Consider the following 13209-nt stretch of genomic DNA (forward strand, 5'->3'; position numbering starts at 1 on the left):
AGGAAGGTCTGGACAACCACTGGTAATTCTGATCAGGGAGACTGGGAGGTGAGTACCTGGTGTGTTGTTTGGAAGGAAAGAAGATCAGGAGACTTGGTGGTGGAATGAGGAAGTGCGGGAACATTTACAGAGAAAGCGGTTAAAAATGAAGTGGGACGCTGAGAGGACTGAAGAGTACAGGAAGGAGTACAGGGAGATACAATGGAAGGTAAATATAGAGATACCCAAGGCAAAACAGGGCGAATAATGACTTGTATGCTCGGTTGGACAGTTAGCAATGACAGAATGGTTAGTATATACAGCTTGTCAAAACAGATATTAATGGAAAGCATGTACAGCAGATCCGGGTGATGAAGGATAGAGAGGGAAATGGATTGGCAGATGCTAAAAGACATGGTAAGTGGACTTTTCTGAAAATTGTTAATGGGCAAGATCTTACTCTAGAGGCTAAAGTTCTCTTGCCTTTTCCATTACGGAAAGTCCGAAATGCATGTCCTGGTTAAGGGATCAAATCTTGGAAGAACATAACATGAATGCCTTTGGAGACCATCCAGGAAGTACAGTCCACCACAGTTTGCTATCAGGACATTGTTAATTCTTGTCAAAATCTCCTTCTCGAGGCAATCTTTCTTCCCTTGAAGACCTTTCACATCTCATCTGAGAAGCTTCTCCAATTTACTTTGCTGCCTCTCACAAACATAAGGTTTAAAAGGTGCTGCTGTGCTGACGGGATCCAGGTTGAGTAATTTTCATGTTACCAGTGCATCTGCCGAAAAATGAGTACTTCCTTGATTTAAGTGGGGAGAGGGGTAAGATAATATAATACTTTATTGATCCTCATAGGGGAAATTGGTTGTATATCTTTATATAGATATAAACATATCTGCTATTTCACTGTCATGTCAGTAATGCATTTGACTTTTCTTGGACTTAAACAGACTCTGTTTATTTGCACAGGCATCAGTGCTCAGCATCCATATAGAAACAACTGTAAAGTGCAGGTAGGTTTACAAAGGATGTATTTACAACTGAACTGCATCAGTTTGGTGGCAGAGCAAAAACGCATTGATAGGTAAAGTCACTCAGTTAAGCATCAGTTAAGCCACAGAATGCCAGTAAAAGAGTTCAGAGAAGCGGGACTCGGGATGAAAGTGTCCACGGAGGGGATTCCACAGCTCCCACATCTCCTCCGTGGAACACAGGAACATCTCACCTGACGATGCTGCGTTCACGGTCCATCAGCGGGATGGACCTGTGTGTTCACCTTCACTCTGGATAGTCTTTCATATAAACACGACATATAGTTTGGACTAGTGGTAATTCATTTAGTTTGAAGTAGAATGAATTAATATAGTTTGTGGTAGAATTGAACCGAAGAGTTTATGGCCGTTTTCCAATGTTTCCCCGTTAACGGAAGTGAAGAAGGGAGCTGTCGGTCCCTGAAGGCCCCGGGATTCCGCGATTTGTTCCCGGTCAAGAGCGCCGTCCAGCCCCGCCGCAGGCCGCCGTGTAAGTCCACTTTTATTGAGTACATTGACGGTTTCTCAACGTAGAATCGTATTGACCGAGTTTATAACAACCGCGAAGCAACTCCCGGTGTTTTTGGTGGTAATTGAGGACGTTTTCGGCCGAGAAACCTTGACGACGTCACAGATTTCGTGAGCTAAGGTGAGGCTAGCGAAGCCGCTCCGCTAGCTGAACAGCCTAGCTAGCGGCGTTCCGCCATCTTGCCTCGGAGCGCGTAGGTAGTTTAGTGTTAGCGACCCAAACGACAACGATAAAGCGGTCTAACCGAGCGTGGTCGGTTCCGCCCGCACCAGCAGTCGCCGTTAGAGCCGGTATTATCTGGTGGGGGGGCGGTGTTAGCATCTAAGGCCGTCGAAGGTGTGGCTGTTTGGGGTGTCCCAGGCCGAGGTGGCCGCCACGGGATTCGTCACGGAAGGAGGTGATTTACCGTCGATTTAAAAATTATAAAAACTAACAATTGTTCAACTGGTAGTGATGGAAGAGTAAATTCATTTCAAATGTAATATAGTGGCTTTTTATATCGAATTCTGTGTTGTCTCGTCTTCAGGGCGTTTTCAATCTGTAATCTTGCATAAGCGCTGAGACTCCGTGAGAACGTGAGGTGTCGATGCAGTAACCAGCGGTGTCCACAAGACTGCGCCCGTTCGCCGCGCGGTGAATTGTAACTGGTACAAAAGTCGTGTTTCCATCCGTCTTTTGGAATCTTTCCTCCCCATGGAAGACTTTATCGCACGTCTCGGGTAGATTTGAGACAGGGAGGATTTTTTTGCAGTGGTTTTTGAAGTCCTGGGTTGATTTTGATGCTTCGGCGTCCTATTGGGCGGCCGTGCACCACGTGACAGGGCAGATGCGGAAGCTGCATTAGCCATGTTCTTGTAAAGTAGGAACATCGGCCTCCACCGGGACCTCCGTCTCCGGGGCGATGGAGGAGATGCGATGTCGGTCCGAGCCGAGCGGCGGAGACGGGCTGGGGGTTTATTTGTGAATGAAGTCGTGGGTGAAGCTGACGGTGCGGGGAATGTGGTGGAGTCGAGTGACGGTGTGGAGTTATCGCTTCTCGGCCTTTTGGCTAAGATCAAGTGTAGTATCTGTTCTTATCAGTTTAATATCTGATACGTCCCCTATCCGGGGACCATATATTAAATTGATTTTTGGAACAGGGAGATGGAATAGGGGCTTGCTCCGTCCACTCCACGCATCGACCTGGTATTGCAGTATCTCCAGGAACGGTGCACCCCCCTCTAACTGTCAATAATAATACTTCCCTTGGTACAGTTCCCATATCTGAGAAGTACTTTATAATGAATCGGTAACACCGCATAATGTGACTTTGAACATCAAACTGGTATGTGAGAGTGAACGCGGCCACATTACTGACAAATGTGTATTGTGTGGATGATATTGTGACAACAATGCTGGTCATTCCCCCATTGTTGTTTCGATCGGAAACGGGTGCTAGATGAACACAAAGTAGCAGGAGGGTGTTGGGAGTGGTGCGACCAGAGTTTATCTGCTGGAAAGCCTGCCTCTACGATTTGCATTTGTGTAGCGACGTATTTTCCCACCTTGGATCGGATCTGAGAGGAAACGGATTGCATTTGAACGTAAACGGCAGTCCGGAAAGACTGTGTCAGACAAAGAGATCAGGGGAAGCAATAAGTGGCATCAGGAGGATGGGCGGAATGTGTTCTGCTTGTCCTCTGACTTTCACATGAAAATTCAAGCGTCTGGGTCGTTTCGGTCAATCGGAACTAAGAGTTGACGTTTCTCTTGTTGTTGAATGGCTGCGATGGCTGACCCTGGATCAGCTTGTGAAAGGGGCAATGCATGACGGGAAAGACTGTTCCCCGGTGCACCGGCGGGGTGTGTGTCGGTGTGTGTGAGATTCACTCCTTGCGACGTGTGTCTAAGGTGTGTGAGACGGATCTTGCGTGAGCTCCCGGATCCTGCGGTGTTTGTGAAGAGACCGCGTGGGTTCCCCCCGAGTGAGAAGAGCGTGCGTGTGAAAGGGGTGCGTGCGCGTGACGTGTACAACTCATACTTACCTGGCAGGGGAGATACCATGATCAAGAAGGTGGTTCACCCAGGGCGAGGCTCAGCCATTGCACTCCGGCTGTGCTGACCCCTGCGAATTCCCCAAATGTGGGAATCTCGACTGCATAATTTCTGGTAGTGGGGGACTGCGTTCGCGCTCTCCCCTGATTATATGTCAAAATTAAACACTCAAAAAAAATTTCAAGAGTCTTGTGCACTTAACGACCACCATGCACCGGCATGTAGTGTTTCAGAACTTATTTAGACATGTGCTTTCCTCCTAATGTTTTCAAAGGGGTGGGACTTCTTGTATGTTTCTCTCAGTTTAATGCAAAGGAGAACAAGACTTATATTGGGATTATTGATCCCGGTGATTGTACAACAGCACAAAATATCTAGTCACAGGTGTGTGGAACTTAAAAACATGGTCCTGGAGTAAAAAAAAAAAAACATTGTTTAAAGTCCATTTTCCACATCTGGAAACAACCTGAAATTTTAAGTTAACTCTGCACACCTTCAAATCTTAAGTAGCAGCTTCTTTATACAGATTTGCTACTGCAAGTTTTCACTTCGCAGCTGGTTTTATTTACATACTGCAAACAATGTTTAAAGCAGCCGCTGTGTCTCCCAGAATGTGAGCTTTAACTTAAATGCGCATATGCTGTCATAATACTGTGTTAATATTTTTTTGTGTCTTTGTAACATTTTGTTCAGATTATTCAAGTGCTTAGTAATATTAACTGTTAAAGCGAGTTCCTGCAGTCATTGCAGGCATTGTAATTCAGAAAAAAAATCTGAATGTAGCTTCAGTGTATAGACACATATAACATATATTTAATTAAAATGTTTAAGTGCTCATGTTCTTTCTCGATGAATTGTTGAAATTCATTCATTGAATTGTCTAAAAATAAAGATTTCTTTATCATTTTATCAATTGTGTTTGTTGAATGACTGCATGATGGTGATTTGTCACAACAGCTGCAGTGGCAGAACCAGCCATAGTATATATTATGTATCCTCATCAACCAATAATTCAATACATTTGATGATATATTCCTTTTCTGTATTCATCAAAATGTCATACATGTAAAGTTAACATTTATCATCTCATTTCATATATCAGGATACCTAAGCTAATCTAAATTATCCCATCAGGACACCCTTTTGCTGCGAAAGCTTGTTTAGATAAATTCAAAGTTGTTGGTGAGATACAGGCAGGAGGCAGGAGACGTTTATTTGACATTTTATGGCCTTGACTCTGGAACGCAGTCCACCTTGCAATCTGTGAGGACTTTGTCATGCCTTCATCTGTAGCATCCATCTGCCAGTGCCTTTGCACATGCAGTCAAGATGTGGTTCAGGGTGCAGAGACCTGCCCCAAATCTTCAAATTATCTGGAGTAGAAAGAGGTCTTTTTTACACAGGATTTATTGTTTATACAGCACATTTTTCTTATTACAAACATGTAGCAAAATGGGGGGGCTAGAACCGATCAATTGCATTTTAACCCCCATTTGATATGAGCAAATGGAGGTATGAGCTCAGCATTGTGTAGTTCGTGTGAACCAAGTTGTGTTCAACCCGATTGTTGTCCGCTTTCCAGATTGAGGGCGAAGTCCCCGTCCACAACACCAGGGGGACCCAACCTGCCCGTGTTTCAGTCTTGAGTGGGCGGAGGCGTTGTTAACGGGGCCGGAAGTGAGATCACCCCGAGGACCTGTTTGCTTTTCCGATCTCCGGCTTAACCTGTCTGATAGGTGTGGGCTGGCGCAGGTACGAAGAGGAGCGGGGCCGAGAGAGGAGGAGGAAAGCGGCGCAGAGCTCCTTCTCGCACGGCGAGCGAAACCCAGAGGTCTGACCGAGCAGAGGAGTGAGGGAGGGAGAATGTGACACAACCTGGCGGAGATTCTTCGGCTGCCTAACGGCCAATGGGTGGAGGATACCAATGTTGCAGCTCAAGCTCTGGGATGTACAAGACGTCGCTGTGTTTATCAGCATCACGCTCTATATGTTTCACCTGGGTAAGTTCTAGCACACCCGCAAACAGTTCCTCTAATGATTCCCCAGCAGGCAGGGTTTGCCGTCGCGTCCTGCCCGTGAAGGAATGCTTATTGCCTCATCCTCATTTCAACCTGTGCATATAAAAGCCGCCCTTTTTTTTCGCCTCTCGAGCGGAATTCTTTTCCCGTGTCTCACTCTGTAAACACGGCAGAGGCAGAACCAGATCCCCAAGTCGGTGTCCCGCGGAAACCCACAGACATGAGACAAGGCCGATTCCTGCAACACGTCCGACAGGTTTCCTTCCTCCAGCAGGCACGACGTAATTTGATACCGCCCCCGTACTAGCGATCCGTGTCCGTCTAATCCCGCCGAAGGCCCCCGGCGAGCAAATCCCGGTTGATATTTGTAGGTCAGGTGGGACGCGCTGGTTCTGAGACTCGCCTGGAGGATTTTGTGAGCAAAAGCCCAGAGGGATGATTTTACTGGAGCGTCCTTCTCTGGTCCTGGAGGGCAACCGGCCACAGGGGCAACATCTGACCATGAAGGTGATGGAAACAATACGTTGGGAGACCAGGGTGCAGGACCTTCCGTCCTGCTTGGATAGACCTCCAGGTCGAAATGAGGTTCAGACACTTTCTTGGTTATTCATTCAGTATCTATTTGCTTTGTATTCATTGATTTATCTATGTAAACTTTTTTTAATCTGTATTCATGTATTCAACATTTATTTAATTCCACTACCCTACTTGTCTAGTTGTGAATTTATGTGCATGCTTGATTTATCATGTCATATGTTTTCATGAATGCAATGCCCTTCCTGTTATGCATTTAGATATGTGCATACTGTTTTTATTTACTCAATTATTAATTTGATATTCATTTATTTATACTATCTGTACTATCTAGTTGCACACTTTATTTTTATTTATTTGCTAAATTTGTAGTTATTTATTTATTGACCTACCCTGCCAGTCATGTACTTATATTCAACTGTTTATTTTGTATTTATTTACGCTATCTATCTATTGTATATTTGTCAGCCTGTGTGTACCTGCACACGTGTATCTTATGTGCATGTGCGTCCATCTGGCGTCTCACAGCGGGATCTCCACTGCTCTCCTCCCACAGCCGGAGCCATCTCCATCCAGTCTCCGCTGAGGAGCCTGACTAGGTCGGTGCAGGAGGACGTGGTCTTCTCCGTGAACGTCACCACCGTCGGGATCCCCACCGTACAGTGGACCTTCATGTCGGGGGCGGTGAGCCGCGCCATCGGGGTCTGGCAGCCTGGCGGCTTCACCAACCTCACGGTGGATTACAGAGCCAGAGTGCAGCCCTATGACAACGGCTCCATGGGCCTCAGGGACCTTCGGCTGCAGGACGGCGGCTTCTACGTGATCACCATCACGGAAACCTCCGGGAGCAGCAAGGACGCCGGCTTTGTCCTGAAAGTGAACGGTGAGTTTATGCCTGGGCAGACCGGGTGTCTTCGTTTCCTTCTCCTCCTGCTGGGTTTCCATGCCGTGGAGAAAGATAGGTTAGCTGCAAAGGTCTTGTTTTCTGCGATTCCACGGTGGAGACAGCATTTATCTTGTCATCTGGTCATTGACGTTGACTATCCGGCCCGCCCGGCTCTCAGGAGATGTTCCCACTGGAGTTGTCACAAATCTATTGACTTCTCTGTTGTTATTTTCCCCTCGTCTCTGTTCTCCAGAGGTGCTGTACGAGGATCTGCAGTACCTCTCCGTCTCGGCGCTGGCCCTGGGCTGCCTGGCTGGCCTTCTCATGTTGGTCATGTGGCTGCTGAACAGAGTCTACAGGACTGTAAGGGGCTGGAGGCGGAGCAAACAGATGCCAGGTAAAGGCCAGTTTTCAAAGTCCACTGTCACTTTATGAGCAGGTTCAGAGCAGAGTTGAAGATGTAATCGCTTTGAAGAACTGCCCCAGAGCATTTAACACCATGTGAGAGGTCCAGAACCAGCTCTGGAGGCTGCTGACCTCCCACTCTTCTTTTTGAAATCACTTATCATGGATCCAAACACCCAACCTTTGAGCAAACCACCCGAATAGAACTTCCTCAACCGTCTTGAGGTCTTCAGCCAGTAGCCTTTTTGGTCTTGATTGGGAAGTAGTTTCAGTAATATTGTCACAAGAACACGCAGAGCTTTTTTTTTTTTTTTTTTTTTTTTTTTGGTCAGCACATGATGTGCTGACCAAAGGTCAGCCTGACCCATCTTGGCTGAAAACTGTGTTGAAAGACTTTGAATAAACGTTGAAGGCAGAGGAACCTGGAATGAGCGTGGAACCTCTGTGAAAAGGCAGATGCATGCGGACCCGGTTCTCTTCCGGCACCTGTGTTTTGTGCAGAGACCCTGTTATCTGTCACGTTCTGGTGTTGGGTGTGCACCGGTTCAAAGGTCTGTCACGCGGCGCTAACGTTTATTTTTTTCCTTTTTGCAGAAAATGATGCCACAGAGCTGCAGCCTCTTTGATGGGAAACTAAACCGTGCACCTTGTGCCTGAACCAAAAAAAAAAAAAACCACACACGATGCCGTTGTTGCTGTAGTAACTTTAACCTTGGAGTACTTTGATAGGATATTTTTGTGAAGAAGACTTGGTCTCACTGTTTACATTTTATATAAATGCATTTTAAGTCACTGCTAACTCACGGAATCCAATGTAAATATCTCGGTGGAGAAAACGACCCCCCAAAAAGTGATGTATTTATTGTAAAACACTTTGATTTTCTTCTAATAAATCTGTTTTCTGTATTTTGCTGAAATGCATGGCAGGGCTTCAAAAACAGTGAGGTCAGTGGAGACTGCGAACAAATAATGCTTGATGCAGAACGGCGAGGAGACGTAAGTCTCCAAATAAAATACGCAGGATTTCTAACTGGTTTCATTTCTTCCTCCTCCCCCGTGTTGACAATTGTCTTTCTGAGCTCTGCTTTGTCTGATACTCTCTTCTTCCTCATTGGCGTCAGACTTGTTTCTCCAGCTCAGTCCTTGTTAAATAACCAAATATACAGTTTATTCTGTATATACCTGTCCTGCTCCTGCTAACTCTCTGCTGCTCTTTGCTTCTAGTATTTAATCCTCAGACATGGATAAATATGAGTGAGGATTACATGTCTGTCATACTGCGGCAGCTGGAAATGCCCTGGAAAATCATTTAAAAGGCTTCCTCACACACTCACAGTCGGGAAGGAGGATGAAGATGAAGCACTTTAATCGGTCTCACTTTTTCACGGTAACAAGGACACTCAAAGAGCGAGGCCATCAAGAAAAAGCAAACTCCAGAGCAGGTCAGATCTACAGCTTCTGTTACCGTGGCGAAAACCCGGAGTTTCTCCCCTGAAGTTGTAATCGAAAGCAGAGATACATGAGAAACCAGAGGCGGAGGAGAGAGGAAGAGCCTCCCAGTTGGTAGGAGACACGTCTACGGACAGGGGGTCAGAGCAGCCATGAGGAGCTCCATCTTGTAGACAAAGTTGCGTCCCTCCATCTTGCTCCAGTGGACCTCCTTGTACGGGCCCCGCAGGTGGCTCCACTTGCTGTCCTGGATGGTGTCACTCTTGGGCAGCTCTTTGCTCTGGCTGCGTGGGAACTGCACCAGGACTTTGCAACCGCTCTCCGGACCGTTTCGCACTGAAAGAAGAGGCAGATGTTCGTCAGAGAAAACGGGCGATATCTATGTATGTCGGAGTCGCTACAGAGGCGCCCGTCTCACCCGAGATGGCGTACTCTCCGTTGGGAGAGGCGACGGTGATGGCGGAGGCGTTGCCGATGCTCTCCACCGGGCCGAGGCCCACGTGGTTGCTGAAGCTCAGGACGTGCCAACCCATCACCTTGGCCAGCTGCTGCACGGCGTGAACCTGATGCTGCGACATCTGTGAGAAGACGGTCGGAGGTGGACTTTGAGTAAATGCAGAAAATCCTCCTCTGCTCATAACTGAATGAAGAAGTGATGTGGTAGTTCTGGATACCTGTGAGAGGAGGAAGTCCTGCAGCTCCTGTTCCTGGTGAGATAAGGTGATGACGCGACCATCTCTGTGCACCACCCGGATCTGCTCCACCCCGATGTTCAACTGCAGCTGGATGGACCTGGATACACAAACCACCCGTCAGCGCCGGGATTGCAATACCAGAAAGTTCAAACCGAGTGGACTTCTGGATTGTAGTTTTGCAGGAGAAGCACACCAGAACCTTCTGACAACATCCGGTCCAGCCCTTGGCTGCATGAGCCGAGAAGAAACCATCTGCTCCAGTGTCTCTGAGACTTTCTGAACTTTGTAGGACCCAACTGTTCGAATCAGGAGGGTGAAACAACAGGTCTATGGGGCCAATGACTGAGGCCATGTTTGTAGTCCTATAGTTTGACTACAAAACTTCACAGACACAGCTACTTCCTGTATCCGATTTCATCAATTTCATCAATAATGGAAGCAGAAGATGTGATCGGTGAGCCTCTGCCATCTTTTCCACCGGTCCCTCTCCCCTTCTTCTCCCCTCCACCTCAGATACCTACTTGCAGATCTGCTCGTAGCCCTGGGAGGTGATCAGCACCTTCACGCTGGACTCGTAGACGTCGTTGATGTTGGACCAGTGGGCCTGGATCTGGGGGTCCTCGATGCGACTGGCCAGGCTGTCGATGGTCCGCGCCGTCCTGGTGATAAGCAACGGCGGAGAGGTTTGGGACACCGAGGTTTAGTCAACAAACATCTACCCGTGGAGCAGTGTAGTATGGAACAACACTGGAGATGGCAGGTTACAAGTATAATCGGGTCGCCTCAGTCTGGTCATCAGTGGTTTACAACGTTATCTTCTCCCCCTCACACTGACCTACAAGGATCTTCTACTGTCCTCCTGTCTGCTGAGACAGCGAGGAGGACAGTTTGACCAGACCTTTGAGCTGCTCGGTTCGCAGATAATGGCAAGGGCGAGTTAGGTTTGAAATGTAATCATGAGTTTGTAGTTTTGCTCCTACTGGGATGTTCTCATTCAGGTCCAAACCGAGAATTAACCGGTTGTTTTTAGTGTCTCGCCTCAGACTGGTTTGTAAATGGACATGGTAAACATCACCGCCACGGTGAAGCAGATGTTTCACATGGTTTCCGTGGTGCCGACAAAAAGACCCTGGATGCAATCTCACAGATTCTCAAGCTGAATGACAGCCGCTAAAAATGTCCCGTACCTGCTACGGAGGAAGATGTGCTTGGCCTGCTTGATGATCTTCTCCAGCAGGCCCTCGCTCTGCTGGAGGCCGGAGATTTCTGCCTTGTCGTAGGCCAGCGGGCCGGCCAGGCGCAGGCGTTTGTGGCCAAAGGGGGCGCTGGCAGGGTGTGGCATCACCACGGAGCTCAGCTGCTGCTTGTGGAACTGGAACAGAGAGAACCTGCTCACTCCTTGGACGACTTTGGGATTTTCCGCTCGGTCATGAGCGAGCTTCTTCTCACCTCTCGCATCATCTGGTGCAGGTTGTGCTCCAGCACGTACAGGTGGTCATCAGGTTTGGACTTCTGCGGAGACGCCTTGTTCTTCTTCTCTCCGGTGGAGTGGCAGAGTGATATTGAAAGCTGCAGGCCTGCAGAAGAAGATGGCAGATGTAGATACACATTTTGACTTTCTTTGTAAAGAAAATAAATTAAGAATGAGCGTGGAGACCTGGGAAAGGCTGCGAGATGATCTGATTCTTCACCACAATGTGAGGGATCTGGGATTTGATCTGCACGGCCTCTCTGGACAGCTGGGCGAAGATCTCCTTGCAGAGCAGGACATTCTGAGCCGCCTCCAGCTTCACGTGCCACGGCTGGGTGCCTGGACCAGAAGAAGATGTTTAGGACATCTGGGAGCTGGCAGACACTAACCTATGGGTTTGCCGTGAATCCCACCTGCTTTGGTTTTGGGCTGTCTTCTGAAGAGGTTGACCGTGCCGAGGTCACCGATGTCCGGAGCTTGCTTCTGGATGGAGACCTGAAGACACGGACGGAGGTGGACTGAGAAGATCTCGCTCCTGCAGCCGCTCTGTGGCGATGCTGGATTTTAAGGCGTTATCACCTTGATATAAGCAGATCCCTCCAGGTCGCTGGGGATCTGGACGTCCAGGGGGCAGTAATCCTCCGGGATCTTCTTGTCCAGATCGATGTCTGTGTTCTTGATGACCTCAAAGGTGCCTTGGTGAGGAAACAGGGAGCCTGCGAGGGCGAGAAGTCAACACATGCTTGATGTTCCGGACTCAGACTGGAAGTGTCTTCACCGCGCACTGACCGGCGCTCCGGTAGCTGAGGTCCCCCAGGATCTTGTCTCCGATTTTGCGCAGTTTCCACTGTGAACGCAGCCGGAGAAGTTCTGAATTGAAGTCTCTCTGCCTTCTGTTCTCCTGGTTCTCAGCCACGGACTTGTTGAGCTTCTCCGCTCCCCTCAGGAGGAGCTGCCCCGCCGTGGCCAGAGACTTCTTCTTGCTGATCAGCTGGAACACCTGCGGGGTCTGCGCAAGAAACAGATCATCCGCAAGTGGGACAAGGACCGGGGCGTAACCGGGAATCAACGATCTCCTACCTTCCCTGCGTTGGGATCTTGAGACACCGGGTCCAAGGCCATGTACTTCTTCTCCTTCACCACGCTGAGCACATCGTACAAGACGCACATCTCCGTCAGGGCGCTGCGCAGGTTGTTGCGCACCGAGTCCCATGGCCAAAGAGACGGCTGGAACTTCACCTGGCCTGCGTGAGAAGACAACCCGGTCGGGGATGAGTGGGCACGCAGGGACCAGATGGTTCTCCAGAAAAAACTAATGGGGGTCGTCAGGAACAAATCTGAGGGGGCCTTCAGGTGTTGGTGTGGTATTTACATCTACCAAATGACTGACATGTACCAAACGAAGATAGACCTCCCTGTAGATACCTTCCTCCTCCTCTGGCTCCTGCTTGCCCCACTCCCGGTCCCTGGATTCCCCCTCCGCTCCTTCCTCCTCCGAGTCGGACCCCTGGCTGAAGTCGATCCTCTGCGCCAGCTTGGCCAGGTTCTGCGACATGGACAGCGGGGCCACGTAGGTCTCCGTCCCGTCCAAGGCCACCTCCTGAACCTGCTTCTCGCAGGAGGACTCGATGCTGACCCTCACCGCTGGACCCCCGGACATGGCGGAGAACCTGGAGGGTCAGCCGCTCATTCATAAGTACAGACACGTAAACACTGATATATATGCCGATTCGAAAGGGGAAAAAAGCAAAAGGTGTCAGCTCTGGATATGTTTAGACGAATTAAAATATTTATGGTTGTTTTAGTCGACATTTATCATACCGTTTTAATGAAATCGCTGAAATATTAATTATGATAATGGCTGCATTAGCTAGTGTCGTGTTGCTGCAAGTGGCTAGCCAGGGCGCTAGCTCAGGGCTAATCACGTCGCAGGAGGAAGTTAACGTTTAAATCAACACTGCAAACACTGCGCTTGATCTTACCTGTGTGACACAATGTAATCCCGATTTAGGAAGATCGATTCCCTGAAGCCACTACTTTTTGTTTTTCTCTCCCCGATGGCGCTTTGAATGGCGATTTCTTCGCTGTTTATTCAGTAGCAAGCGCTCTCTACCACCTCCCACTGGGACACGGGAGAAGTCCTCCACCTTCGTCTTAAAACATGTAAAA

At 48.6% G+C, this 13209-nt stretch overlaps 2 protein-coding genes and 2 non-coding genes across 4 annotated transcripts; 3 read left to right on the forward strand and 1 right to left on the reverse strand.

Moving 5' to 3' along the window:
* The first annotated feature begins 2576 nt into the window (after positions 1-2576).
* LOC147224086 (U2 spliceosomal RNA) lies at positions 2577-2767 on the forward strand. The gene has a single exon (XR_015107509.1). It is a non-coding gene; the product is annotated as a U2 spliceosomal RNA (small nuclear RNA).
* A 797-nt stretch (positions 2768-3564) lies between these two features.
* Positions 3565-3728, forward strand: LOC147224087 (U1 spliceosomal RNA). The gene has a single exon (XR_015107521.1). It is a non-coding gene; the product is annotated as a U1 spliceosomal RNA (small nuclear RNA).
* A 1559-nt stretch (positions 3729-5287) lies between these two features.
* Positions 5288-8331, forward strand: vstm5 (V-set and transmembrane domain containing 5). Its single transcript, XM_086165068.1, has 4 exons — positions 5288-5582; positions 6691-7017; positions 7274-7417; positions 8020-8331. The coding sequence occupies exons 1-4, from the start codon at positions 5507-5509 to the stop codon at positions 8049-8051; spliced, it is 579 nt and encodes a 192-aa protein (XP_086021194.1). The 5' UTR covers positions 5288-5506; the 3' UTR covers positions 8052-8331.
* A 442-nt stretch (positions 8332-8773) lies between these two features.
* On the reverse strand, positions 8774-13152 carry med17 (mediator complex subunit 17). Its single transcript, XM_086165045.1, has 13 exons — positions 13023-13152; positions 12466-12710; positions 12121-12284; positions 11830-12049; positions 11620-11756; positions 11454-11535; positions 11227-11379; positions 11019-11146; positions 10757-10941; positions 10091-10228; positions 9549-9666; positions 9293-9452; positions 8774-9210 (listed from the first exon to the last, which is right to left on the reverse strand). Exons 2-13 carry the CDS (start codon positions 12698-12700, stop codon positions 9002-9004), a joined length of 1929 nt encoding a protein of 642 aa, XP_086021171.1. The 5' UTR covers positions 12701-12710; positions 13023-13152; the 3' UTR covers positions 8774-9001.
* Between the last annotated feature and the right edge of the window lie 57 nt (positions 13153-13209).

This window comes from Fistularia commersonii, chromosome 18, assembly GCF_037954325.1.
Source record: "Fistularia commersonii isolate RoL2024-O1a breed Wild chromosome 18, RoL_Fcom_v1.0, whole genome shotgun sequence".
Classification (NCBI taxonomy): Eukaryota; Metazoa; Chordata; class Actinopteri; order Syngnathiformes; family Fistulariidae; genus Fistularia; species Fistularia commersonii.